The following is a 25,591-nucleotide window of genomic DNA, read 5'->3' as shown; positions in this document are numbered from 1 at the left end:
ATCCAAACAAGGTGTAATATGGTGTATTGAATATGTTGTTGTTTGGTTGGGAATAACTATTTCTAGTTTTATTATTTTGGGATAAGTTATTTTGAGATAAGTTATTCTACCATAAATATAGGATAACTTATTCCATCAGTAATCCAATAATAACCTAATACCTACCATCAAACTCTGAATAAAATAATCCTTGCATTTTATTTTAAAATTATTATACTTTATACCTCACTTTCAAATGACTCTCAAGGGTTGTTTGTGAGCAGATATGGTAGGATATTTCATATTTGAGTATGGAATATAATTTATAATTTTATTTTTATTTTTATTATTAAATTAAAAATAAATATTTATTTTTATGTTCAGTATAAAAACTAAGAGATAATTTATTATTTAATTTCTATTTTATCTTTATTATAATTTTTTTTGGTCACTTTTACTTTTCCATTTTGAATTTTGCACGTTCCATAAGAAATGATGAATGATTAAAATAACTATTTTATTATAATATTATATTAATTGATGTTTAGGATTAGATCGTAGAAAATGATTTGAGAAAAAAATAATTATTGATAAAGTTAAAATATAATTAAAAAATAATTATTAGAACTACCTAACCCATCAAATTTGAAATTATCTTATCTCACCTCTAAGATTGAATGAATTAGTCAAGAATTATATCTTTGGACTATAATTCAGAATAAATTGTCTGTAAAACCAAACAATCCCTAGTAGAATATTTACTGAGTCAATGAATGTGACAGGTCGGTTTATGACATGTCTAATCCTGTACGTACACGTGTAAGTATGCTGAGATTTCAGATATTTCTGGAACTTGGGTTGGGCTTCAATAAATTCCTCATTGGGCCTCGTATATAGGTTAGATTTTAGACTTTTATGCTAATTTCTAGTTATATGAAATGGAAGAAATAAAAATTGTGATATTAAATGTATTTGAAACTTAGGATATGTTTGTAATTGTAATCAAAGGTTCGAGACCGTTGTTTTTAATATAAATCCATCATTAGTGAAGAACACTGAATTAACACACATATTAAGTTAATTCAATATGTTTTGAGCTAACTTAACTCGATTTACAAGTTTTTTTCATTCACAAACAACGAAAGCAAGGATGTATAAGGAGATTGAATTAAGTGTATCATTAACATTAATGGCGAAGTCAAAAATTTCACTAACAATATTCAAAATTAAAATATATACACATGTAAAGTAATTTCCGATCCATATAATTCATACGAATTTTTCAACAAAGAATGTTTATGTAATCACTCTTCAATACAATGGGCTACAACACTGATTGTGTTAACCATAGTTGGTAGTGGCAAGCAACATGGTTAAGAAGTTGTTAGAATTAGTTGTGAATTAGTTACAATTTGTTAGAAAGTTGTTAGTAACTGAATTAGTTACTAAGTATATTTGTAAATATACTCAATATATCACTTTGTACAAATAGTATAGTATATAAGGGTGCAAGACCCTACTGAAGAAGTAATACAATTCATTTACAGATTTTTCTTTCTCTCTATACTTTTCTCCTCCTTCTCTCTACACTTTATCTCTTCATCTATTCATCTTCTCTTCTCTGTTTTGTGGTCACTGTGTGCTTCACCTTCGTTGCCTTCTTTGCTTCTATTTGTTGCTTGTAAAGACTCCATTGATGGAGTCATCATGGTATCAGAGCCTACAAGAACTGTAGGCCAGAAGAAGAACGCGTGAAGTTCTCGTTCAACCTAGAAGAGACAGTCAACCAACGATCCAGTCGCTAAACCATCAGCAAAGATGTACACAGCTGAAGAAACCTCTGGATCACTGGAAACTGGCAATATGAACCAGAACACGCCTCATGCAACCACTGGACCATCCAGCTATGAAGCTCCAGTCATAGGTCACAACCATCCTCTGTATCTCCACCCCAATGACACTCCAGGTAGCTCTCTAATCTCACTTCAACTTACTGGCTCCGAGAACTATGCAGTGTGGAGCAGATCTATGCGCATTGGCCTCTTAGGTAAGGGCAAAGTTGGGTTTGTTGACGGAAAGTTCAAAAACACTCAGTTTGCACCTGCGTTGTTTGACATCTGGGAAAGGTGTAACGCTGTGGTACTGTCCTGGATAATGAATGCTGTCACACCTGGTTTGTTGAATAGTATTGTCTATTCTGGTGATGCACATAAGGTATGGAGTGATCTGAAGGAGAGATTCGACAAAATAAATGGAGCACATGTGTTTCAATTGCACAAAGAAATTCACAGCTTGACTCAAGGAACTATGACAGTCACTGAGTACTACACTCAACTTAGGGGACTGTGGAATGATTTTGATTCCATCATGCCATGCCCAGAGTGCTCGTGTGCTGAATCAAAAAAGTTCCAAGAGCATTTTAAGTATCAGAGACTACTTGAGTTTCTTATGGGACTCAATGAGTCATACTCGGCTGCTAGAGGTCAAATATTGATACAGTCTCCAATTCCAAACTTGAACAAAGCCTACTCTCTGATAGTAGATCATGAGAGCCAAAGAAATTTAACAAGTACAGGTCGTGAAAATGTTATGTCCAGAGTTGTAGAAAGTACTGCCTTATTCTCTAAGAAAGGAGGAGAAGTCAGCTTTGGTCAGCATCCAGGAGGTGATGACCACTCAGGAAGAGGACACTATGATAATCAATACAAACCATCAAAGTTCCAGGGCCAGAAGCTCCCAATTGTGTGTGAGGTGTGTGGCTACAAAGGGCACTCTAAGGAACAATGTTTTAAAGTGAAAGGGTATCCAGTTGGATGGAAGTCAAAGAAGAAAAGAGAACAGTCCAACTCAAACTCATATGCTAGTCACGTTGAAGTCGCAAGCTCATAGTCCAATATTGATGCACCTACAACATTCTTTACACAGGATCAGTATCATCAGATCCTCCAACTGCTAGCAAAGGGAAATGAAAATGGAGGAGACCACTCAGCTAAGGCAGCTACTGTAGGTAGTGCTTTATCTGCTTTAGTTTCTAAATATGTAGTTAAAAGCTGGATTATTGATACCGGTGCCACAAATCATATGACCTCCAAGACTGAGCTACTACATACTTTTCACACAACACCATCTTCTGAGAGAAGACAAGTACTCTTACCCACTGGAAAGGTTACATCAGTCTCACATATTGGAAGTACTCGAATTCTTGATAATCAACTTATTAGCAATGTTCTTTTTGTCCTAGACTTCAAGTGCAATCTCCTTTCTGTCTCACAACTCACCAAAGAACTCAAGTGTATGGCAGCCTTCTTTCTTGACTTCTATGTTTTTCAGGATCTCTTTAGTGGTTAGGTCAAGGGGATTGGTAAAGAGGATCAAGGACTCTACATTATGAAGTAAGGTGATCTAAAGGCAGCAGTCAAGCATGCAGTCCCTGTGGTCTCTACAAGGAGCAATGTTACCTTAGTTTGTAGCTCAGCTTCAGCCACTCTTTGGCATCTAAGACTAGGCCATGTTCCTGTGGATGTAATAAAAAAATCTTCTACTATTGAAGTATTAGACAATGAACATCCTGCTTGTACTATTTGCCCACTTGCTAAGCAAACTAAACTTCCATTTCCTATAAGCACTCATGTCTCACATACTATATTTGAGCTGGTTCACTGTGATATTTGGGGCCCCTACAGGGTTCCTACTCATAATGGGAAGAAGTACTTTGTGACTGTGGTAGATGATTATTCCAGGTTTACATGGGTCTTTCTTATAGCTTCTAAGGCAGATGCCATTATAGTACTAAAAGATTTTTTTACACAGGTCCACAACCTCTACTCCACCACTGTTAAAACTCTGAGGACTGATAATGGAAGTGAATTCTTCAGTACTGCTTTTCAGGCCATGCTGTCCATTCTGGGAATTCGACATCAGAGTACCTGTGTATACACACCTCAACAAAATGGTGTGGCTGAGAGGAAGCACAAAACCATCCTGGAGATGGCCAGGGCACTCAGGTTCCAATCCTCTGTTCCTTTAAAATTTTGGGGTGAATGTGTCACTACTGCAGTCTATCTCCTTAACAGAGTACCTTCCAAGTTGCTCCAGTATAAGACTCCATTTGAACTACTTCACTCTCATCCCCCCTCATTAGCCCACATTCGAGTCTTTTGGTGTCTCTACTATGCCTCTTGTCCATATATTCCTAACAAATTTTCTCCAAGAGTCATTCCAGTTGTTCTTATGGGGTACTCTTCTTCACAAAAAGGCTATCTGTTGTATGATCTGCACTCTAAGTCCTTCTTTGTTAACAGGCATGTTGTCTTCAAAGAAGACATATTTCCCTTCAAGGATGTACAGGTATCCCCTAATCCCATATTTCCTGTGCTCACACTTCTAGAGTCTCCTTCCCCTTCTACACTAACACCCATCACTCCTTCTTCCTCTGCCACACATCCTGACTCTGACCCACCTATCTCTCCAACTTTTTCACCTGATGAATCTCTGCCTCAAGCTGCTCCTGATCCTCCCAAGAAATCCTCCAGACCTAGTAAGCCTCCTTCTTGGCTTCAAGACTACATCACCACTCCTGCAACTAACTCCTGCTCTTTTCCCATTGCTGCTCAAATCTCCTATGCTCATCTCTCTCCCTCTTACAGCTCTTGTCTTGCTTCCTATTCAGCTATCTCTGAGCCAACCTCCTATAGAGCTGCATCCCTTGACCCCCAATGGGTCCAAGCCATGCAGTTAGAGATTGATGCCTTAGAGGCTAATCATACATGGTCCTTAGTTTACTTGCCTCCTGGCAAGAAACCTATTGGCTGTAAGTGGGTTTATAAGATTAAATACCAATCTACAGGTAAGATTGAAAGACTGAAAGCTCGACTGGTGGCCAAGGGATTCAATCAGCAGGCTGGTTTGGACTACAGTGAAACCTTCAGCCCAGTTGCAGAGATGGTCACTGTGCGAGCAGTTGTAGCTCTTGCTGCTTCTAGGGGCTGGTTTATTCATCATATGGATGTCCACAATGCTTTTCTCAATGGGGAATTAGTGGAGGAAGTGTACATGACTATTCCTAAAGGGTTTGCTAGACTGGGGGAGTCCTCTACTAAAGTCTGCAAACTCCATAAATCTTTGTATGGGCTCAAACAAGCTCCTAGACAGTGGAACTTGAAGCTGACTGAATCCTTGTTGAAGCTGGGCTTTCACCAAAGTCATCATGACTATTCTCTGTTCACCAGGCAAGTTGACAGTAATATACTTGTAGTACTATTTTATGTAGATGATCTGCTAATCACTGGGAGCAACACAAGGTTAGTAGAAACCACAAAAAGAGATCTGCAAAAACAATTCAAAATGAAAGACTTAGGTGAGCTGAAGTTTTTCTTAGGCATTGAGTGTGCCAGATCCAGTCAAGGAATTCATATGTCCCAAAGGAAATATGCTTTGGAACTGATTGCTGAATGTGGCCTAGGAGGAGCTAAACCTGCAGGAACACCATTAGAGCAGAACAAAAAACTTACATTAGTGAAATATGATGAACTGATTCTATCTGAGAGCAGTGTTGATGATCACCTACTGCAACAGCCTGAAATATATCAAAGACTTGTGGGAAGACTCTTGTACCTCACCATGACCAGACCTGATATAGCCTTTACAGTCCAGGTACTGAGCCAGTACATGCATAATCCCAAAGAATCACACATGGAGGCAACACTTAGAGTTGTTAGATACCTTAAGGAAGCTCCAGGTCTTGGACTACTAATGTCATCTGATCAGACAAATACACTAACTACCTACTGTGATTCAGACTGGGAGCTTGTCTTGAAACAAGAAGATCAGTTACTGGATATCTGGTAAAGTTTGGTGGAGCCTTGATCTCTTGGAAATCAAAGAAACAAGAGACAGTGTCCAGGAGCTCAGCTGAAGCTGAGTTTAGAAGCATGGCCAACTGTGCAGCTGAGGTCACAACTGTGCAGCTGAGGTCACCTGGCTGCTAAGCTTGTTCAAAGAACTAAGAGTTCCCATTGAACTTCCTGTGAATATGATATGTGACAGCAAAGCAGCAATCCAAATTGCTGCAAATCCTATCTTCCATGAAAGGACCAAACACATTGATATAGACTGTCATTTTGTAAGAGAGAGGATATGTCAAGGAATGCTGAAAACTAGCTTCATTCATACCAAGGATCAACTAGCTGATATTCTCACAAAAAGCTTAGGGAAAACACAGCATCAACAACTACTGAACAAAGTTGGTGTACTGAATCTCTTCAAACCATGAGCTTGAGGAGGAGTGTTAACCATAGTTGGTAGTGGCAAGCAACATGGTTAAGAAGTTGTTAGAATTAGTTGTGAATTAGTTACAATTTGTTAGAAAGTTGTTAGTAACTGAATTAGTTACTAAGTATATTTGTACATATACTCAATATATCACTTTGTACAAATAGTATAGTATATAAGGGTGCAAGACCCTACTGAAGAAGTAATACAATTCATTTACAGATTTTTCTTTCTCTCTCTATACTTTTCTCCTCCTTCTCTCTACACTTTATCTCTTCATCTATTCATCTTCTCTTCTCTGTTCTGTGGTCACTGTGTGCTTCACCTTCGTTGCCTTCTTTGCTTCTATTTGCTGCTTGTAAAGACTCCATTGATGGAGTCATCAGATTGTCATCTCACTTCTTTTGGTCAAGGTCAAGATTATAAAGATTATGACAGTCCTTGATTCTTCAAGGGGAGATTGGCTGAGACAAGAAGCTCGCGCCGTCGAGAATCGGGGTACCACCAAGCAGTGGCGGACTCAAAATTTTTAATAAGGAGTTCAAAATCTGAAAAAATAGATACACGAACTAGCCGAAGGGGGTTCGACATCTACTATTTATATATAAAAAAATATTTTAACCATGTATAAATAGTATAATTTTTCGCCGAAGGGGATTCGGATGAACCCCCTAATTACATGCTAGATCCGCCTCTGCCACCAAGGAGGGCATTCCAACCCCAAAAAAACACAACCAAAAGATAGATAAAACTTCATTAGACAAACAAGAAATTTTCTTCAAATTTAACCACTGAAGTAATACTTGATTAACTGCAAATCATTTGTTTTACAAAACATAAAATAAATAAACTGTTCCTAGTTTTCAACAGATTTTCAAGTCCTACAACAAGCAGTAATAGATACCAAAACTACATACATTAACAGATTATTAGAAACAAAAACGAAGTCATAAATCCTAATTCATACAACTTTAGTACAATCTCCATTGCCCAATGAGAAGTTGTTCGTCAAAAATTTAGGCCTTTCGTGGTGATTTGGTAGCCTTAGATGGTGATTTAGCATGTTCTTTTCCAACTTTATCGGATTTCTTAGGCAAAAGAACTGGATTGATGTTAGGAAGAACACCTCCATGAGCAATGGTTACACCAGCTAGAAGTTTTCCGAGTTCTTCATCGTTCCTCACAGCTAACAAAACATGCCTTGGTATAATTCTATTCTTCTTGTTGTCTCTTGCTGCATTTCCAGCCAATTCCAATACCTAAACAAAGAGAAAAAAATTGTCACCACAATCAACACCAAATCGAACTTATAACATAACAAAAATATCAAATCAATTGATTAACAAGTCTCAATTTGCACCTATTCCAAATGTATTTCAGCAAATTCGAAATACTCTAAAAGCAAAATTGTATAAATCTCACACTAATACTAATACTTAGGTGATTTATAAGCTTGCTTATGACAATGATTTCAAAGCATTATAATGTTAATCAATCAAATTGATCAACTAATCTCAATCTTCATACATTCAAGTTTAAACTAATAAAAACTTCATATTAACATGAAATCTATAATTACAATTCATCTTTTTAAAGAAAAATTAGAAGATCTAAGCTAGCTGGCCATAGATTTTAGAGAGTGATTTTTGAAAATTATTAGTCAAAGCCATGGAATTTGATCAAATTCACAAAAACTAGCTCATATCAATTTGGACTTCCATTCACACACAAATTCAAATTTTCAAATTACAATTTCAAAAATTTACGATCAAACGACGAGCTAAAATTAAAAATTATCCGGATCTCACACTCAAAGTAACTAACCCCAAAACTAATAAATACACAAAAACACAACTTCGACAACACAACATAACAATTTTAGCTAACAACAAATCCCCAAATACAAAAAAAACTCAAAGAATTAGAGATATATATACCTCAGCAGCAAGATACTCAAGAACAGCAGCAAGATAAACAGGAGCACCAGTTCCAATTCGCTGAGAATAACGACCCTTTTTCAAATAACGACCAATTCTACCCACCGGAAACTGTAATCCAGCCTTAACAGATCTTGTAACTGGCTTCTTCTTTGGACCACCACCCTTTCTTCCACCAGCACCTTTCTTCTCCATTTTTATACCTCAGAAAAAACAAATGAAAACCCAAATAATAATTTCAGCAAATAATTTGTGAGAAGTGATTGTATTGCTTATAGTCAAAATTGATTATGATGGAATTTTGAGTTACAGTGAGCTGACGTTTTATATATGGGACTTGTGCTTGAAGAAAATGGTTTCTTGGGAGAAGAGTATTTTGAGCCGTTGATATTTGATAAAATCAACGGCTGTGAGATGAGAAGATTTACAATCCATGTGATTATGAACTGACCAATGAGAAGACAACACGATAATACTGTTGAGTGAGGTTGACAGACTGGATAAGCCTAAAGCATCTGGACAAGATTTTTTTTTTCTTTAAAAAAATAGGATTTACAAGAATATAATAATACTTATTTTTGGTAACTAAAAGTCACAAAATTAATACTCAATAAATTAATAATATCTCTAAGATAATATTTTTCTCAGATCCCTACTCGGGTCAATGAAAAAACTCACTCATTTCGATAAGATAATAAGATAATATATTTTCAGAAGACTCATATATAAATATACAGTCTTATTAATATTATAAATTAATAATTATTCAAAAATACAAATAAATCTAAGACAATTTAGTGAAATATGATTCTATTCTGTTTTGTTTTTTGTTAAAATGTAAATCTAGTTGAAATTCATCTCTAACTTTTTTTATTATATCTAAAAGTTTCGGTGTTGTCACGATTGCAAATCTTTTAAAGTACATGTGGAATGATTTTTTTGTACTCACATAATGTTTTACGTATTTGATATTTCATTGTTGATTTTGTAACATCTTTTAAATCAGAAGTCATTTTTGGATATGGTTTCAAGAAATTTCTTGTGTTACTAATTTCCCCAATCAGTGATCCATTTTGAGAAATTGCCTAGAAATATCACTTTTTTTTCATTTAGAACTACAATATCATCCAACTATTCATATTTTCCCCAAAATATACTTAAAATAATAAAGACATTTTCCTCTCTGATAAATGGGATGACATGTCATATTATTCCTTTTGTAACCAATTTTTTAAACTATTTTAAACCATCCATATTTTATAACTAATTCCATATTGTTAAAAAAAAAGATTTTTTTTGTTATTAAATGCCATATCATATTTTTAACCCCGTTTACTTTTAATAAATTTACTTTTATTTATTATATTAAAAATAAAATTGCATTTGTATTTATTTATTTTATCATATCAAGATAATAATAAAAAGGAATTTTATTTTTACTTTTAGTTATGGGATGACATGTCACATTATTTGTCAAGCCTCGAAAGGGTAATGAACATCAACATCTATGAATCCAATCATCAAGTCCTCCTTTGGGACAAGAGAGGCGTAGCCTCTATCCTACATTGGCTATATAGTTATGGGGTTTGAGTGTATCAAGCTCTTACCCAACTCGGTGCTCAATACTACTATCAAAACATTTGCTCATATTAACATCATTATTTAGTCTCATTGAACTTTTTATTTAAACCTCGAACTCATCTCAAAACATCATCATCATCATTCCCTCTTCATTAATCATCACATTGCTTGGTTAAAAGAAAGCACCATTCACGTCGTCATCAAAAAATCTTGTTCAAAATTCTCATTTAGCTCTATTTTTAATTTTATCAAACTCATTTAAAAATATGCTTCATCTCAATTTGAAAACAATACTTTATTTTATGCATGAAATAATCAATCTCGACCTCAAGTAATATATGGACAAAGTATGATCATAACTCAATTAAGATTTATGTGGATGAATGCATGGATATACATCTCAATGACTACTCAACATCAGGGACATCATCAATACATAAATAAATGAAGAAAACTTCGAGGAAGTATCAATTGACATCAAAGACTCAATTCTACATTTAGGGTAAAACTCCACTCGAAATCAATTTTGAAGAATTACATGTTGGGCGCCTGGGCGGATTCAACCCAACGCTCTGAGTAGCCTTACATACCTAGAACTCGAAGAACAATCAAAAGTTTGAAAGATGGGAGTGAACGCTTGAACCCTAGCTTCTTTCTCTTCTCCAATTCTTGCTCTCAAATAAACTAAGTGTTAATGAGGACTTAAGCACATAGGGTACTGTTAAGGGACTCAAAATAATCCCAAAACGTCGAGGTTTTGATTGAAAAAGGGTGAAAAAAGGCCAAACTATCCTTCGAAAAAAAATCTAATTTTGGCCTTGTACAGGTCGTTTCTACGACTCGTCAAAACTTTGACGAGTCGTAGGATCCACTCGTCCTGTCAAACTCTGAAAATTGAGTCTCTGAATCTCCTCGTATATTTTTTAACGAGTCGTCATCATCACTCGTAGGAATGACTTTACTTTTGAAAATTTTTCTAAGTGTTTTGGAGGTTCTACGGGTCATTTCTACGAGCCATACAAATCTCTACAAGTCGTAAAGTTTACCCGTAACTTTTGATAGTCTGACAACCTCTAGTAAAATGGTCATAACTTTTTATTTCGAACTCGAAATGAGGCAAACTTGGTGGCGTTGGGAAGATTACTCAAAGACCTTTAATTTGATAGTAATGATCCACCTAGTTCGTCTTATTCTAGAAGATATGGCCGTTTGAAGTTGACCCAAGTAAAATCTATGTCGAAACTCAATCGGTAAGAAATCTTTCGACTCAACTTGGTGCTGGAGGATCATTGTGACACACCTCAAACACTAAAGAATCAGTCATAACAATTATATTACAATAGAATTTATTGGATTCGAGCCTATACACATACAAAGAATGATTCGAGTTTTAGCGTAAAATTTTTTGAGGTGTTACATTATTCCTTTTTAAAATAATTTTTTAAAACTATTTTAAATCATCCATATTTTATAACTAATAAAAATTTATTACTTTTCCATATTGTTAAAAAAAATTATTGTTATTAAATTTCATATCATATTTTTAACTCCGTTTACATTTAATAATTTTATTTATTTATTTATTATATTAAAAATAAAATTACATTTGTATTTATCTATTTTATCATATCAAGAGAATAATAAAAATGAATTTTATTCTTACTTTTAGTTATCAAAAATGAGAAATAATTTAGAATGAATAGTTGATACTAAAAGTAAAAATAAAATTCTTTTTTATCATCCTCTTTGATATGTATAGATAAATATATATGCAAGTTTATTTTTAATAAAATAAATAAATAAAAGTAAATTGAGTTAAAAATAAGATATGACATTTTGATAACAATAAAATTTCTTTTTTTAACAATATGGAATAGTAATAAATTTTTATTTAGTTATAAAATATGGATCATTTAAAAGAATTAAAAAAATTGTGAAAAAAAAGAATAATGTGACATGTCATCTCATTAGGAGAGAGAAAAATATATTTATTGTTTGAAGTATATTTTGGGGAAATATGAATAGTTGGGTGATATTGTAATCCTAAAACAAACAAAAGTGATATTTCAAGGCATTTTCTCAAACATGAGTGATTGTTTGAGGAAATTACTCTATAGTTTAGTCTCTCACCATCAGAAATTGATTGTTTTTAGTAAAGATCCAATGAATAATATTTGATTATTAAGAAACAACGAATATTATGTATAATGAATTTATTTTTACAATTAATCATTAAATTCTTGAATTTATTTTACAATCGAGGAACAAATTATATTTTTTACAATTTTTAATAAATATAAAATCAAACTTAAATACTCAATCATGAATAAATGCATCAATATAAAAATGTTGAACCGTAAGAAAGCAGAAGAATATTCTAAATTTGGGAACTTCCATCAATTATGAACAATTTTCTAAAGTGAAATATGCCTGAATTTCTTCTAATCCTTGTAGTTGGTTACAAGTTTCAAACTTTAAATATTGAGCCCGTTTGGAGTTTTTGGATGTGTTTGTCTAATGCTAACTTTAAGTCATAAAGTTTTTAAAGTCAGTCAAGAATGAAAAGTTAGGATTCCTAACTTTTTTTTTCTAAGTATTTAAAGTCATTTTCTTTGACCATAGAAATTATTTTTATATCCCTTATATTTTAACTAAATTCCCAAACTACCATTTTTGTTCTTTTAACCCTCAAAATTCACACCATTTTCCTCATTTAAGCACTTTTATCCAAACACTCAACTGCTTATTTATAAAAATAACTTTCAGCACTTCAAAGTTCTAAAAACACTTCATACATAAAAGTTACTTTTTTAAGCCCATCCAAACGGGCTCGTTGTCTAATTTCTTTGACATGTCATTTAATGCCTCTATTTCTTATATTTTCCCTTTGTTTAATGGGCGTTCGGCCAAAAATAGATTTCGAAACTTTATTATTTTTTGTTTTTAGATTTAATTGACAAAAAAAAGATACTAAAGTAAAAGAAAGCTAAGACAATATTTTATCTACCTTTACAACTCGATTTATAAGTTCAATAGTATTACACCAATACAAAAGAATAAAACTGCAAGAAACAACAATCTACTATGTGAATTTTCGCATGTGAGAAGATAGAGAATGTACAGACTTTTATCTTTACCTAGTCGAGGTAAAGAGACTATTTTTGAAAGATACTCAGCTCAGATAGCACATATCAAAATAGGTTTGAAAGGAGAAAATAGAAATTATGAAGACATCGCAAATAATAAGAAAGGTATTCTAAAATATACGTAGAAAAGAAATAGTTACCAAACCACACATAGCAGCAGAAATCAAGTTCAACTAAAATGAGTTGACCGTATAAGAAATGTTCTTAATAACATTTAACTAAAAGAATATGATAGGTTAAATTTTATCAAGGACATCTCTAATATAAAACTAAAAGAAAAGAATTTCTTGCTATCTCAGCATTTTCCTACATCAAATTTGAAAATTTGAGTTTTGAAGTAGCAATTTTTAAAATTTGAAGTTGTGTTTGAACATGATTTTACTAGAAAAAAGTTGAAATTTTGTGAATAAAAATTTCAAACGATAGTTACACAAGCCAAACAACTCAAAAGTGCTTCTACTGAGAATTTTATTGAAAAAACTATGTCAAAATACCCATGTTGCTACTTCATTCTACTATATATATATATATATACATAGAAGATATGTATCTATAAGTATCATCATCTACATCCAAAAAATCCTATGTTTTGGAAGATGCTCGAAAAACAGTTTGACAATTAATCAAAAGAAGAATCTATTTCAAACGATATGCCCTAAGACATGGCCATACATAAGATAGAAATCACACTTATAAAGGGAAGACAATTAGCTAGAGCAGCGGATGAGATAGGAGCAGAGTCTACAAAAGCTCCAAGTACATTTGCTTATGAAAGAAGAGTAGCTTATTCTGTAACAGATTTTCAACCTCCCTTGTAATAAGGAAATTGAAAAAAGTAAAGAGAGTGAATTATAGATATAGAAAAGAAGGAACTATTCTCATCTGCTAGGAGCTCCTATCTTGCTTTGCAAATGCAATATTTCAGACCATGCAAGATCACAATTTGCAAGTATGCTATTTGAACACTAAGTAGCTTAGGAAAAGGAAATGTAAAAAATCTTCAAGCAGCCAAGCGAAAATATGCAGCAAACCTCAAATTGTTTCTTTGGTGTAAAACAGCAAACCTCTAGACCCTGTCAGTTTGTAACAAGGAAAACTCAGTCAAGAAGAACGAATAGAGACGAGGAACTCAGAGGAAGAGTAAAATTATTCTTTGCAGCACAAAAGAACAATCAAATATTAGAAGTGGAGAAGTAGAAGAAAAATCGGTTAAAATCACTTCAAGCAAACAAGAAGCAACTAGTAAGTGAAAACATCATAATATAGGAATAATGCATCAAGTGAAAGACAATGGATGCTAACAAAAATTTGGAGAGATAAAGATCTTCAAAAAAATGTTAGCAAATACACATGCCTAGAGGGTTAGTAGATAGTCACATCATTATACGCAACATGTCTTATGAAGGATCAGATATGAGATAAACATAATCCTACAGAAGTAAATAGAAGCTCTCATTCTCAGAGTATTAGTATTAGTCTTCTCTTGTTCCTTATCTTTAGATTTCTATTACTACCTGTTATTTCTTTAGCCTCAATATTTTATTTTCTTGCTGTTGTTTCTGTTGCTTCTTTTTCATCATTCATTTCAGCCGAGGGTCTATTGGAAACAAACTCTCTACCTACTCAAGGTAGAATAAGGTTTAGGTACACTATACCCTCGCCAAACCCCACCTGTGGAATTACACTGAATTTGTTGTTGTTGTTGTTGTTGGAAGTAATAGAAGTGCCTTGCTCAGATATGCCTTTGTATTGAGAATTACCATATTATCTTAAGGTGTTTTGTAAAGGTTTGGTTCAAAAATTCCCTCCCCCACCCCCAACCCCTCCCTTTCAAAACACATTTCTAGATTAGTCCCTTCCCTGTTCTTACAATAAAGGGTTAGAATAAAACAAAAATCAAAGCACAGTGTCACACTTTGAAGCTCTTAGAGCAACACAATATTGTTAATTTTGTTGTATGATAAGCACATTTTGTATAGGGAGAAGATTAGGGATGTCGATATGGCAGCATAGAGGTGGGATAGGGCAGGTCAAATCCTTAACAGGGCAGAGTGGCGCGGGACGACAATTAGTGGGCCAGGGTAGAGGGGCAGGGTAAGACTTAGAGCCTGTTTGGATGGACTTATTTTAAGTAACTTTAAAGCTGAAAACTGCTTATAAGTTACAAAAAAATAGGTGCAGCCCAACTTATTTTTTTTTTACTTATAAGTTGCTTAAAATAAGTCCATCCAAACAAACCCATTTTTTTATTGGGGCTTATTTTAAGCACAAAATGACTTTAAGTTGGTCAGCCAAACACTCAAAAAAGCTGAAAACCGCTTATAAGTAACTTATAAGCCAATCCAAACGGGCTCTTAATTTTTAACTAAACTTAATAGGACAGGTCAAGCATTATTTAAAGCAAAAGAGCTTCTTTGCTGGGCAAAAGTCCACAATATGAATGCAAGCTCGATCTTAAGATTGCATATTCAGCCTCTTTTTTCTCCTTCTATTTACTGTTACATTTAATAAATAAGAATCAGCATAAATACGCAGTAATATACTGAATTCCCATCTGTTAGCTTCAGCATTAACAATTCATCAGTTTTGCATAGTTTTTAATAAATTATTTTGGTTGTCACTTAATTCTTTTTAGTTGGGTTCTCAGGAAAAGAAAACACTGAATATCTTCTTTTTTTTTTGAAATGGAGCAAAAACTGAAATACTTCAAAGTAACTTACACCAAATTGTTATTTTTTAATTCAATAATCAGAATAATTTTATTATCCATGTGTGAGGTTGTTCCTCCTCAATATCTTATACGTTTAAGATAATGAAAGAAATTGAACAAACAAGTAAATTTTCAAAAGAATCTGACAAGATGTAAACGAGTAACATACACAAACAGGTTTAAAAAATGCTTCATCATAGATTATTGAGTGCCTTTACTTTCTTGGAAGATCTTTGGCCTAAATGACAATTGAGATCCAAAATTGAACTTATGTAGGGCAGGGCAGGGAAAAATTTGGGAAATGCTAAACGGGGCAAGGCAGAGAGTCAAAAGCTTAGCAGGTCAAGGTTTCGCCCCCCCCCCCCCCAAACAAACCATCTACATCCCTAGAGGAGTTAACCCTATATAGTGATATTAGCAGTTTGCAGAAATGAGACACTGACAGTTGAGACATCGAACAGTACGTTATCCCCGAGAAAGGAGTAGAGGGCACACTAAGTCTCTCTGGCTTCAATGCGTAAGCGCACATTACTATTGTACTCCGTTTGAAACGGATCTAGCAAAGAGCTAACTGTTTTTGATGTCCTTGTATCATATTAAGGAGTCGTTTGGTTACCGGGATGGGATAGACAAGGATATCCAACCTTCCATATGGGATAGATAATCTCATAAATTTAGTACAAATGGTTCCGGGCACTAGCTAATACCCATAACCAAATGCGAGATAATATAATCCCACATTTTATCCTGAGATTGTTATCCCTTATCCCACCAGGCACCAACCAAACGTCCCCTATGAGTTCAAATTACAAAGCATTACTTCAGCACAGTTCAAAGATTAAGCGAACATGTTAAATCAGAAAGTGCAGCACTACAAAGTTATATTCCTCCTCAGCCAAGTCCTGCTGGCTTAGCACACACAGGATGACGCTCTAAATCATCACTTAATATGCTGAGGATAACATGTTATGTATCTAGTTGTTCATATTGTATTCAAATGTATTAAACTTACTACTTAAGTATGATAATAGCCTTAACTCTTAATTCTGGTTCTTGGAAAATTGACATAAGATAATAGTTTCTTTGAAGATAAAGATAACAGCTTCACCTCTTTATTATTAACAGCAAACTTAGTGTTCAACCAGAACTAAGATACATAACTTCTTTGAGAAACTGGTAGATTTTCATTTATAGTGTTGACGATCTTCTACTCCCAAAAGAAGAACCAGAACTTGACAGAGTGAGTTTTATTTTCGCCCTGGCTTCTGAAGACAAACTTCATTCACCATCCACTTAACCATTTTTCTTTGTTGTGTTAATGGTCACATTTTAGAGTAGTACACTGCTAAAGATCTTAACATATGGAACATAATTCCTCAATTTGCGTCTTGTTATTAACTTGAACAAAAGGCTATTGATGTAGGAAAAGTGGAAGTTATCTAAGAACTTGAGGCTGGCAGCCTGGCATAGACTTTTAATGACGGTGTATTTACCTAACATGGGATGCACATTTGCAATTCATAACAAGGAAACACATCTAAATAGTTCATGATACTATACAACAACAACATACCCGGAGAAACCCCATAAAATGGGATTCTGTGGTGGGTAGAGTGTACGCGACCTTACACATACCTCATGGAGGTAGAGATAATGTTTCCGAAGGACCCTCAACTCAAGTGAAGCATATCAAAGTAGTTATGAAAAGAAAAAAAACGATAGTGAAGAAAACATAGCAACTAATAAGAAAGGAGCATTCAGAAGAGGAAGAGTAACAACAACAAAATAGTGTGATAACAAAAACATAATAACATCATATCTAAACAGGCTAAATACTCAAGCAAAACACCATCAGAGCATAGATGCAAATGAACTAGTATAACAGAACAAAAAGCCAAAAAGGTAAGTTCAGTATAAACCTTGTAGAACCAGCATTCATATTCCTCCTAAGAATCCGACCTTCATTATTCGAATCTCCTGATGATATCAACTCTCTCAACCCCAAATTCACAATCTTCTCCTCTTTCTCATCACTCTCCTTTTCTTCTTTCTCAGTCTCCTGTTCCTCTTTCTCATCTTGTTTCTTCTTCTTCATAAGCTTCCCATTAACTCTTTCAAAGTAATTCCCATAAATGTATTCAGGTGTATACCCATTTTCCTCATCAAACAGCATAATATGACCATGCCACTCCCACACCCGATAATCCGAACCCGTATCCTCATGAAACCCGATACATATATGGTGTTCACCAATAGCAACAGCTTGACCCGAATTTGGTTTTAGCGAATCAGTTTTTCCAGTTAGGATTGTCCGGATTATCTCTTTCTCGACCCTCGACTCTTCTTTCGCTAGCTGAGATTTGGAAGAAGAAGAAGACTCGTTGTTGTTATCATCATCTTCGTCGTCTTCTTCGGAGAAAGGGAGAGTGTTGAAGAGGAGATCTTCGAGGGATTGTGGGGAAAAGGAGGAAGTTGGGTTTGAAGGAGGACGAATTTGAAGACGGTTCATTAGGGATTGGAGGAGGAGGTTGTCGAAGTTTGGGGTGGTGGCGTTGTAGGCATTCATGGTGGTTGGCGGTGGTTGACGGCGGTGGAGTGGTGGTTGATTGGTTTCGAACTTTGAAGGGTTTAGCAGAGGTTTTGGGGGGTTTATGGTAAACCAAAATATTATGGGGGAGAGTGACGAAGCTGTGAAATATCTTATTTTATGAATTGCTTTTTTTGAAAAAGAAATGCTTATAATAGTATTATTTTGGTAAAGATAAATTTTCATAGGGACAATCTTTTCTTAAAGAATTAAAACACTTTTTTTTTGGAGATTCTATTTTTTTCAACTCCTGCTTGACCAAACATCTTTATTCTTTAGTGTTTTTTTTTTTTTTTTAAGAAATGAATATTTTTGATCTTTCAAAAAACTTAGCCAAACAAACCATAAAGCTTAGGATATATTTTAGTGGTATTAGTAACACTTGATATAAGTTCTTTTTCAATCTCACATTATCCCTAGTTTAATCCATTTAATTGTGAACTAGTTGTAGAGGGAGGGATTCTAACAGAATAATAACTGGATGTAGTGTATAGTATGTTGTTTGACATTTGTTTCATCGTGTTGATCGTAGTGTATAGTCCCAAAATAAATCCAACTGAATTAGCCATGGGAAGAATAATTTGCTAGTTTTTGGTCCAGTTCCCTTCGATAGATTTTCGTACTATTAAAACACAACTTCATTATTAAAAAAAATTTATTCTCATGGATGATTAAAATTATTAGTCTAACTATATAAAATATTTATAAAACCAGTTAACTAAATAAATAATACAAACCAATTAAACTTTATGGCTAGTGCATAACAAGTTTGGACAGATCAAATAGATGGCAATTGGTCCAATTTAAAAGAGATTAAGCTCAAGGAACAGAATGGAGTGCATACACACTTAACTTCGTATATAATCCATTTCATAAACCGGACAACTTACAAAATTTGACCAGGGGAAACCATGAAGTTTCCTTTTCGTCATCATCTTATACTGTATGGAAGTAATTTCCCATACAGTAGATAATACAAGCATATTGTATATATATATATAGCATGTTATATGCACATGCAACATGGTATAACTGTGCTTTGCAGTACAAGTAGACAAAATATTAGAGCAGTACTATTATATTGTATATTAGTATGAGAATTGTAATATTGACTGCGCCATTCACGACTTGCGGAAGATGAAAAGACTATCATCTTCTCAGGCTCTCCACGATGTAGTCTGCATACAGATCCCTGTGAAGAAAGAACATTATAAAGTAAGCAGCTGGACTTAATATAATCTTATTCACAATCTTGAACACAACTGCACTAAATTTTCATTAACATATTATGAGCCCGTTTGGATTGACTTAAAAAAAGTAACTTTTATGTATGATGTGCTTTTAGAACTTTGAAGTGCTGAAAGTTATTTTTATAAATAAGCAGTTGAGTGTTTGGATAAAAGTGCTTATAATGTGAATTTTAGGGTTAAAAGAATAAAAAAAGATAGTTTGACAATTTAGTTAAAATATAAGGGATATAAAAGTAATTTCCATAGTCAAAGAAAATGACTTTAAGCACTTTGAAAAAAAAAAGTTAGGAATCCTAACTTTTCATTTTTGACTGACTTTAAGAACTTTATGACTTAAAGTCAGCATTAGACAAACACGTCCAAAAGCTAAAAAGGGGCTTTAGCCATCCAAACGGGCTCTATATCAGTAATTCGGTTTACAAACTGCAGAAGGGAGAAAAATTAAACTTCTGGTAGTGTTTGAAAAGGCGGTAGGTGTTACTTACTGGGAATGCTGGACCGCTTCAAAGGCTTTGGCAGAAGGAAGAAAGTCATTAACAGCAACTTCCTTGTTCTCATTTTTCTTGTCTGGTACATTAGTCAAGGACCAAACCATATAATCAAATTCTTATTCATGCTTGTACATACTTAACAGTAAATGAATACAATAATGAAAATTCATAAACATCTGAAACAAAAATACATGCTGCTATTAAGATTTATGATTTTGGAAAAGGATACAATCCTCAAAGAAGCGACGGATCTCAGCCAAACGATGGGGTGGCAGCTCATTGATATCAGTATAGTGCTTATATTCAGGATCATCGGCACAGACAGCAATTATCTTGTCATCCTTTTCTCCCTGTAGTTCTGACTAGAGTTAATACACAGAGGTTCGGAGACATAAAATTTACTTTAACCATAGATAAATACCTGATCAATCATGGGCATAAGACCAATTGCTTTAGCCCTAAGAAAGCAACCTGGAAGAATAGGTTCCTGTAAATTAGCATGGTAAGAATCAAGAGAAGAAATAACTGTTGATAGACATCCCCATAAAACATAAAGCACAGTTCATAGAGCTAAAAGCCACAATATTAATAATTTCCTTGATTTGCCAAATACATGCATTGCAAAGGCCACAAATGGTAAAATTGTCCACTTCCTTGAGACCCATTCACTGCACTGGCAAACTATTGTAGGCTTAGCATCTTAAGAAAAATCGACAGTTTGTAGGCTTGGCATCTTAAGAAAAATCGACAGTTTTACAGCATATAGATTAAAAAAGAACATATAATACGGAAGTCAATAGGTTATATACAGGGTAACAGAATGTCCACATAATTTAGAGCAATAACTGAGATCATAAATGCCGATAATAAGACCTAACACCAGGACCAGATCAACTTTTCTGTCTCCAGCACCGTTTTTAAGTAGTAGTAGTAGTAGATATAGGTTTGGAAGTTTAAAGAGTGGATTGCGTAAGTTACAACCTAACTATATCTTGTACATCCCTTGCTTACACACAAACACGTAAGTTATAAGGTAAGTTCTTGGACCTTTAGCTGCAGTTCAATTATCAGCTAATATCCACAAGCGTGTTGTTTATCAGGACAATGGTCAGCTCACCTGCATGATGACTAAGACATCCAGAGGGTCACTGTCCTCACAGAGAGTACGAGGGATGAACCCATAGTTATGGGGGTATACAACTGATGAGTAAAGAACACGATCAACCTGAAATAATGGCAGAGCTTTTCAGGTAACTCGGCTAAAATTTCATAATTTTACTCGTTTCAAAATATACAGCTTATACCTTGATCAGTCCAGTTTTTTTGTCAAGTTCATACTTCACCTTGCTCCCCTTACTGATCTCAATCACCTGCACCAACCAATTGGTAGGTTTACATACAAAAACAACTTAATCAAGTAGGAGGAAACATAAATAATTTCAACCATATGTGCATCTTGTAATTCCCAAGGTACCTAGGTGAAAAATCCACTTTACACAGTGAAGAACTTACAGATTACAATTAGGAAGTAGAGCACCACTTAACTTAAAAAGGTTAGCATAAAGCCAGAGCGAGGACTCCGATCAACAGCTGATCTAAGGTATCTAACATGAATTTAGAGCGTCGGCCTAGAAGATTAATCATGCTTGCTCATTAAAATTTCAAAGATTTACAATATGTTTTGAACTCAATACCAATAACCACCCAAGAAAAATATTATTCAGCTTATATGCAAAGCATAAATTGCCTTATTCGTATAAACCGATATGAAGGTGCAACCATATTAAATATCAGTTCGAAAGTTTTGAATCAATTTAAAGAATCCTTACCACATTAAAAATCTGTGGAGCTTCAGGTCCTGCAGCAAAACACAAATTTTAGCTCATGAAGAATATTCCAGGAGCCATTTCTTTGCACAACTGTGAGAAAGGCTGTTGCCTTTTACAGAATTTATAAAATACCTATCTCGAGATCATGCCAAGGATGAGCTGCAACTGATCTCCGTGTCATAGAAGAGAGTATTCTTTCATTAAGAGGTGGAATGGAGAACTTCTGGGACACTGGAACCTTGACTTGAGTTTCGATGGGTGGAACCATAATTGCTAGCTGGACATCAAGGTATTAGTAACACGTAAGAATCTCCATAGGGTATGGAAAAGCAAATGTTTAGCTTTTGGAGCAGAGGCAACAAACAAAGTTGTACAACAAAACAACGGGTAAGAAATATATGTATATTTATAGACCAGTGACCCAGACTCAGAATGAAACAAAACAAAACTTAAACAGCCAGGAAGGATCAGATGGGATTTATATTTCTGTAACATCAAAAATTATTATGTTCCTGTGAACAAATAAAAAGACCTTATTCTAATAGATAATGTGCTTAGGATATACATTTGACATAAGAGGTTATAATTTGCAGCCTCTCTATAGGTATAACCAGCAATGCCAGATCTATCTCGTTTCAGCTCTAGCTATACAGTACTGATTGCTGAAATTACAAAATCAGGAACTTGCTAAGTAGATGCGTATGTATAATTGAACAAAAGCTCTCAGTAAGGGCTTTTCAAGTAGTAAGCTTCAGAAGAAACAAACAGAACAATTGCCAGTAACTCCGGTTAAGCATAGTTAATCACGACCATAGAGTCCAAATGATTGACTCCTCAGAAATCTATATAGACATGCCGAAAATCACTCCCGGTATTTCCGTTCATGAATTCATGAAATACGTGCAAAACTCAAAGCAGGACGAAACGGAAGCAGAAAACATGGTTTACTATACGAAATGAACTCCAGAAAACTACAAATACATGAAATACACATGGAGAAAACGACAAAAAAGCTTCAGAAAATAAATCAATGCCTAGAATATAGAAACGAAGGTGCTTAAACACATTACAACAGAGACATTCGCGAAGAACAAAAACAGAGCGAAAGCGAAACAAATACACTATATCAGTTAAAAGTACAGAAAAAATGCCGTGAAGAAAGCGATCCTCACCTGGAGAAACAAAATCGTTTTCAAACAAAAAACTTCAAAAAAAATGGAAATGAACAAGGAAATTAAGTCCTTAAAGCATTCACTACAAAAACATCACTTCATCGACAAACAGAGAGAAATAAACACCAAATACATCAGCAAAAACTGCAGAAAATGCCGTGAAGTAACCGATCCCTAAAATCATTACTACAAAACAACAAAAAACGGAAATGAATGCCTGAAACGAGTAAAATGAAGATCATCAAACACATTTTACTTAAGAATCACTAGCACATTGAACATAAAATGCATTGAAGAAATCAATCGATACCTGAAACAAACGAAGGAGGAAAAGGAAGAGCGTCGGTGGAAACACACAGCTCAGATCTACAAAAGAAAGCGTATGAACAACGGCATAGCCAGCGAGTAGTATTTATAGAAAAATCAAAGCAAGAGAAAGAGAATAAACCCTAGAAAGTTGAGTGATGAAGGTGTAAAACGCGTTCTGACCCTTCTTCCCGCTCTTAACACACTGCCATGTATGGCTTTATTAAGCAGCTCAAAGCTTAAAAAAAAAAATGCACAACTCTTACGTTTCATCTTTTAGCACCTTTGTTTGGATGGTTTTATATTTATTTATTATTTAATAATTTTATTTATTTTTTATTATATCTTTGCATAGTAAATCTATCGTGTATTCTATTTTTTTTTTAAATTTATTATTTAAATTATAAATATATAATATTATATAATAATAAAAAATAATATAATTTATCTAAATATTAATTTCATTAAAATATTATAATATATATAATACAACACAATATAATACGATATAATATATTATGATATAATACATGTCAACCATGTAAACAAATTGTGAGTTTTTTGTTTTTGCCTTGTTTCTATGAAGATGGAAGATTCTAAGGTGGAAACGAATATTAGAAATATCCTGTACACGTGGAGGTTTTTTATTGGGTGTGGTGGGACTTAAAACGGTGAAAGTGACGGAATTCCTAACGGTTGAGCTTTGGGGATTTGACGGGAAATGAAGGGTGGGAGTTGCCGTTAAAGGGATTAAGTTTATGCGGTGGAGGGAATAGAATATTCGCGTAATATAATTCATCTAATTCATTTTTCATATTAATTTGATAATATAATAAACTTAATAAAAATCATATCAACGTAAAAAGTTTAGATAAATGGTGACGTTTATTATGAAAAATATTATAATAAATAAGATGGTGTCAAATTTCTAAAATAATAATATTTTAAATTAGCATAAAGAAGCTAAATATTTTTTTTAAATATGAATATTAATATCAAAAACGCAAAATTACTTTATCAAGAGTCTTGAATTCGAACTCTCGAAAAAGAAAAGATTGGCAATGTCACGAATAAACATTAGTTCGAATCAAAATGATCGGATACCAAGAAAAAATTAAGAAGTATTTTTGTTCCAATTAAATATCACAAACTTTGGTCCATATGGAAATAAGATTAACTACCTTCTCTTTTTTTTTTTGTCTCATTAGGAAGCAAAGTAGAGAATTTTCTTCTTTCTTTTTTTATACAAAAATCATGACATAAACATAAAAGTATTCTTTAATTTGACTCTAGCTGATATTTATGCCCTTTAACTTTGAGTGTATATAAAAATACACTTAAAGTTATATATATTTAAGCAAGCAGATACAAGTGTCCTACGTGGAGCAATACACATAAGATGCAAATTGCCGCGTAGAATGCGTATTTTTTCAATTTTATACAAATTTAAATATTTACTTATGCACACGTAAAATCGAATAACATAGATATCAGCCAATGCCAAATTAACATGTTTATGTATTGTAAGCCTTCAAGAAATTCAATTAAAAATATTTCAGTGATCTTTACTAATATTTCAATTGTAACAATTTTCAATAAATAATTACTCATTGATTTCCATTAGAAATAGTTAATTACCATTAGTAATTGATACTTTGTAAGTTTGCTTAGAACTAGGTTATTCGTGATCATATAATAAAATGTAAATGCAACAAATGGCAAGTAAAGATATAGACATTCGGTCCAAATTTAGACGTGGAAACAACTTACTATTATTTTTCTTTAATAAAAAATATATCTTGTGTTTGTCATGTTGTTCAATTTTAATATCCCATGTTTGGTACTATAAATAGGGAATATTTTAAAAAATTAGTAGATGTCACTTATTTTTCTTTAACCAAAAAATATCTTGAGTTTGGCAAGTTCAAATATTTCTTTGCTTCCAAACATGAAATATAGGACATTATTTTCAGATATCTACTATATAATTATTTATTTTTCTTATTTTTGCATAGTTATAATACGGGAGGATAAGATAGATCGAGTCAGCATTGATTAGGAGATTACTAAGATTTAAATCTTTGGCATTGCCTTTAAAGTCTATATTTACATTTGATAGATTAAACATTTAAGATTTTTAGAATGAATTTATTGAACTTTTAAAAGGTATTATATACGTATACATTTAGAATTTAATTATCTTAAAAATTTTGAATTTAGTTGAATCTGTACTAGTGCCCCCAAAAAGCATTTCGAATGTATATTTCATGATGACATACAGTGTGTCTGGTAGGGTAGATTTTTTTCACGTTTGGTTAATTAATATATTTTGA

At 33.6% G+C, this 25,591-nt stretch overlaps 3 protein-coding genes across 3 annotated transcripts; all 3 read right to left on the bottom strand.

Moving 5' to 3' along the window:
• Nucleotides 1-7,032: 7,032 nt before the first annotated feature.
• LOC129882210 (histone H2A-like) lies at nt 7,033-8,483 on the bottom strand. Its single transcript, XM_055956408.1, has 2 exons — nt 8,187-8,483; nt 7,033-7,508 (listed from the first exon to the last, which is right to left on the bottom strand). The coding sequence occupies exons 1-2, from the start codon at nt 8,379-8,381 to the stop codon at nt 7,266-7,268; spliced, it is 438 nt and encodes a 145-aa protein (XP_055812383.1). The 5' UTR covers nt 8,382-8,483; the 3' UTR covers nt 7,033-7,265.
• Nucleotides 8,484-13,532: 5,049 nt separating this feature from the next.
• LOC129882209 (uncharacterized) lies at nt 13,533-18,355 on the bottom strand. The gene is made up of 2 exons (XM_055956407.1): nt 17,543-18,355; nt 13,533-13,986 (listed from the first exon to the last, which is right to left on the bottom strand). Exons 1-2 carry the CDS (start codon nt 18,187-18,189, stop codon nt 13,980-13,982), a joined length of 654 nt encoding a protein of 217 aa, XP_055812382.1. The 5' UTR covers nt 18,190-18,355; the 3' UTR covers nt 13,533-13,979.
• A 698-nt stretch (nt 18,356-19,053) lies between these two features.
• On the bottom strand, nt 19,054-23,531 carry LOC129882208 (soluble inorganic pyrophosphatase 4). The gene is made up of 10 exons (XM_055956406.1): nt 23,401-23,531; nt 23,263-23,318; nt 21,913-22,057; nt 21,781-21,809; nt 21,256-21,321; nt 21,069-21,176; nt 20,373-20,438; nt 20,181-20,301; nt 19,946-20,027; nt 19,054-19,402 (listed from the first exon to the last, which is right to left on the bottom strand). The coding sequence occupies exons 3-10, from the start codon at nt 22,046-22,048 to the stop codon at nt 19,360-19,362; spliced, it is 651 nt and encodes a 216-aa protein (XP_055812381.1). The 5' UTR covers nt 22,049-22,057; nt 23,263-23,318; nt 23,401-23,531; the 3' UTR covers nt 19,054-19,359.
• Nucleotides 23,532-25,591: the final 2,060 nt, after the last annotated feature.

The sequence above is a fragment of the Solanum dulcamara genome, chromosome 3 (genome assembly GCF_947179165.1).
Source record: "Solanum dulcamara chromosome 3, daSolDulc1.2, whole genome shotgun sequence".
Lineage (NCBI taxonomy): Eukaryota > Viridiplantae > Streptophyta > Magnoliopsida > Solanales > Solanaceae > Solanum > Solanum dulcamara.
The sequence above is the reverse complement of the archived record's forward strand: the minus strand, read 5'-3'. Positions and strand labels throughout refer to the sequence as shown.

Coding starts and splice junctions, on each gene's coding strand:
- LOC129882208 (XM_055956406.1), bottom strand. CDS start 22,048: ATGGTTCCACCCATCGAAACTCAAGTCAAGGTTCCAGTGTCCCAGAAG. Junction 20,439..21,068: donor ATGTCTTAGTCATCATGCAG/GTGAGCTGACCA, acceptor GCTAATTTACAG/GAACCTATTCTTCCAGGTTG. Junction 20,302..20,372: donor TTATGCCCATGATTGATCAG/GTATTTATCTAT, acceptor TCAGAACTACAG/GGAGAAAAGGATGACAAGAT.
- LOC129882209 (XM_055956407.1), bottom strand. CDS start 18,189: ATGAATGCCTACAACGCCACCACCCCAAACTTCGACAACCTCCTCCTC.
- LOC129882210 (XM_055956408.1), bottom strand. CDS start 8,381: ATGGAGAAGAAAGGTGCTGGTGGAAGAAAGGGTGGTGGTCCAAAGAAG. Junction 7,509..8,186: donor TTGAGTATCTTGCTGCTGAG/GTATATATATCT, acceptor CTCTTTGTTTAG/GTATTGGAATTGGCTGGAAA.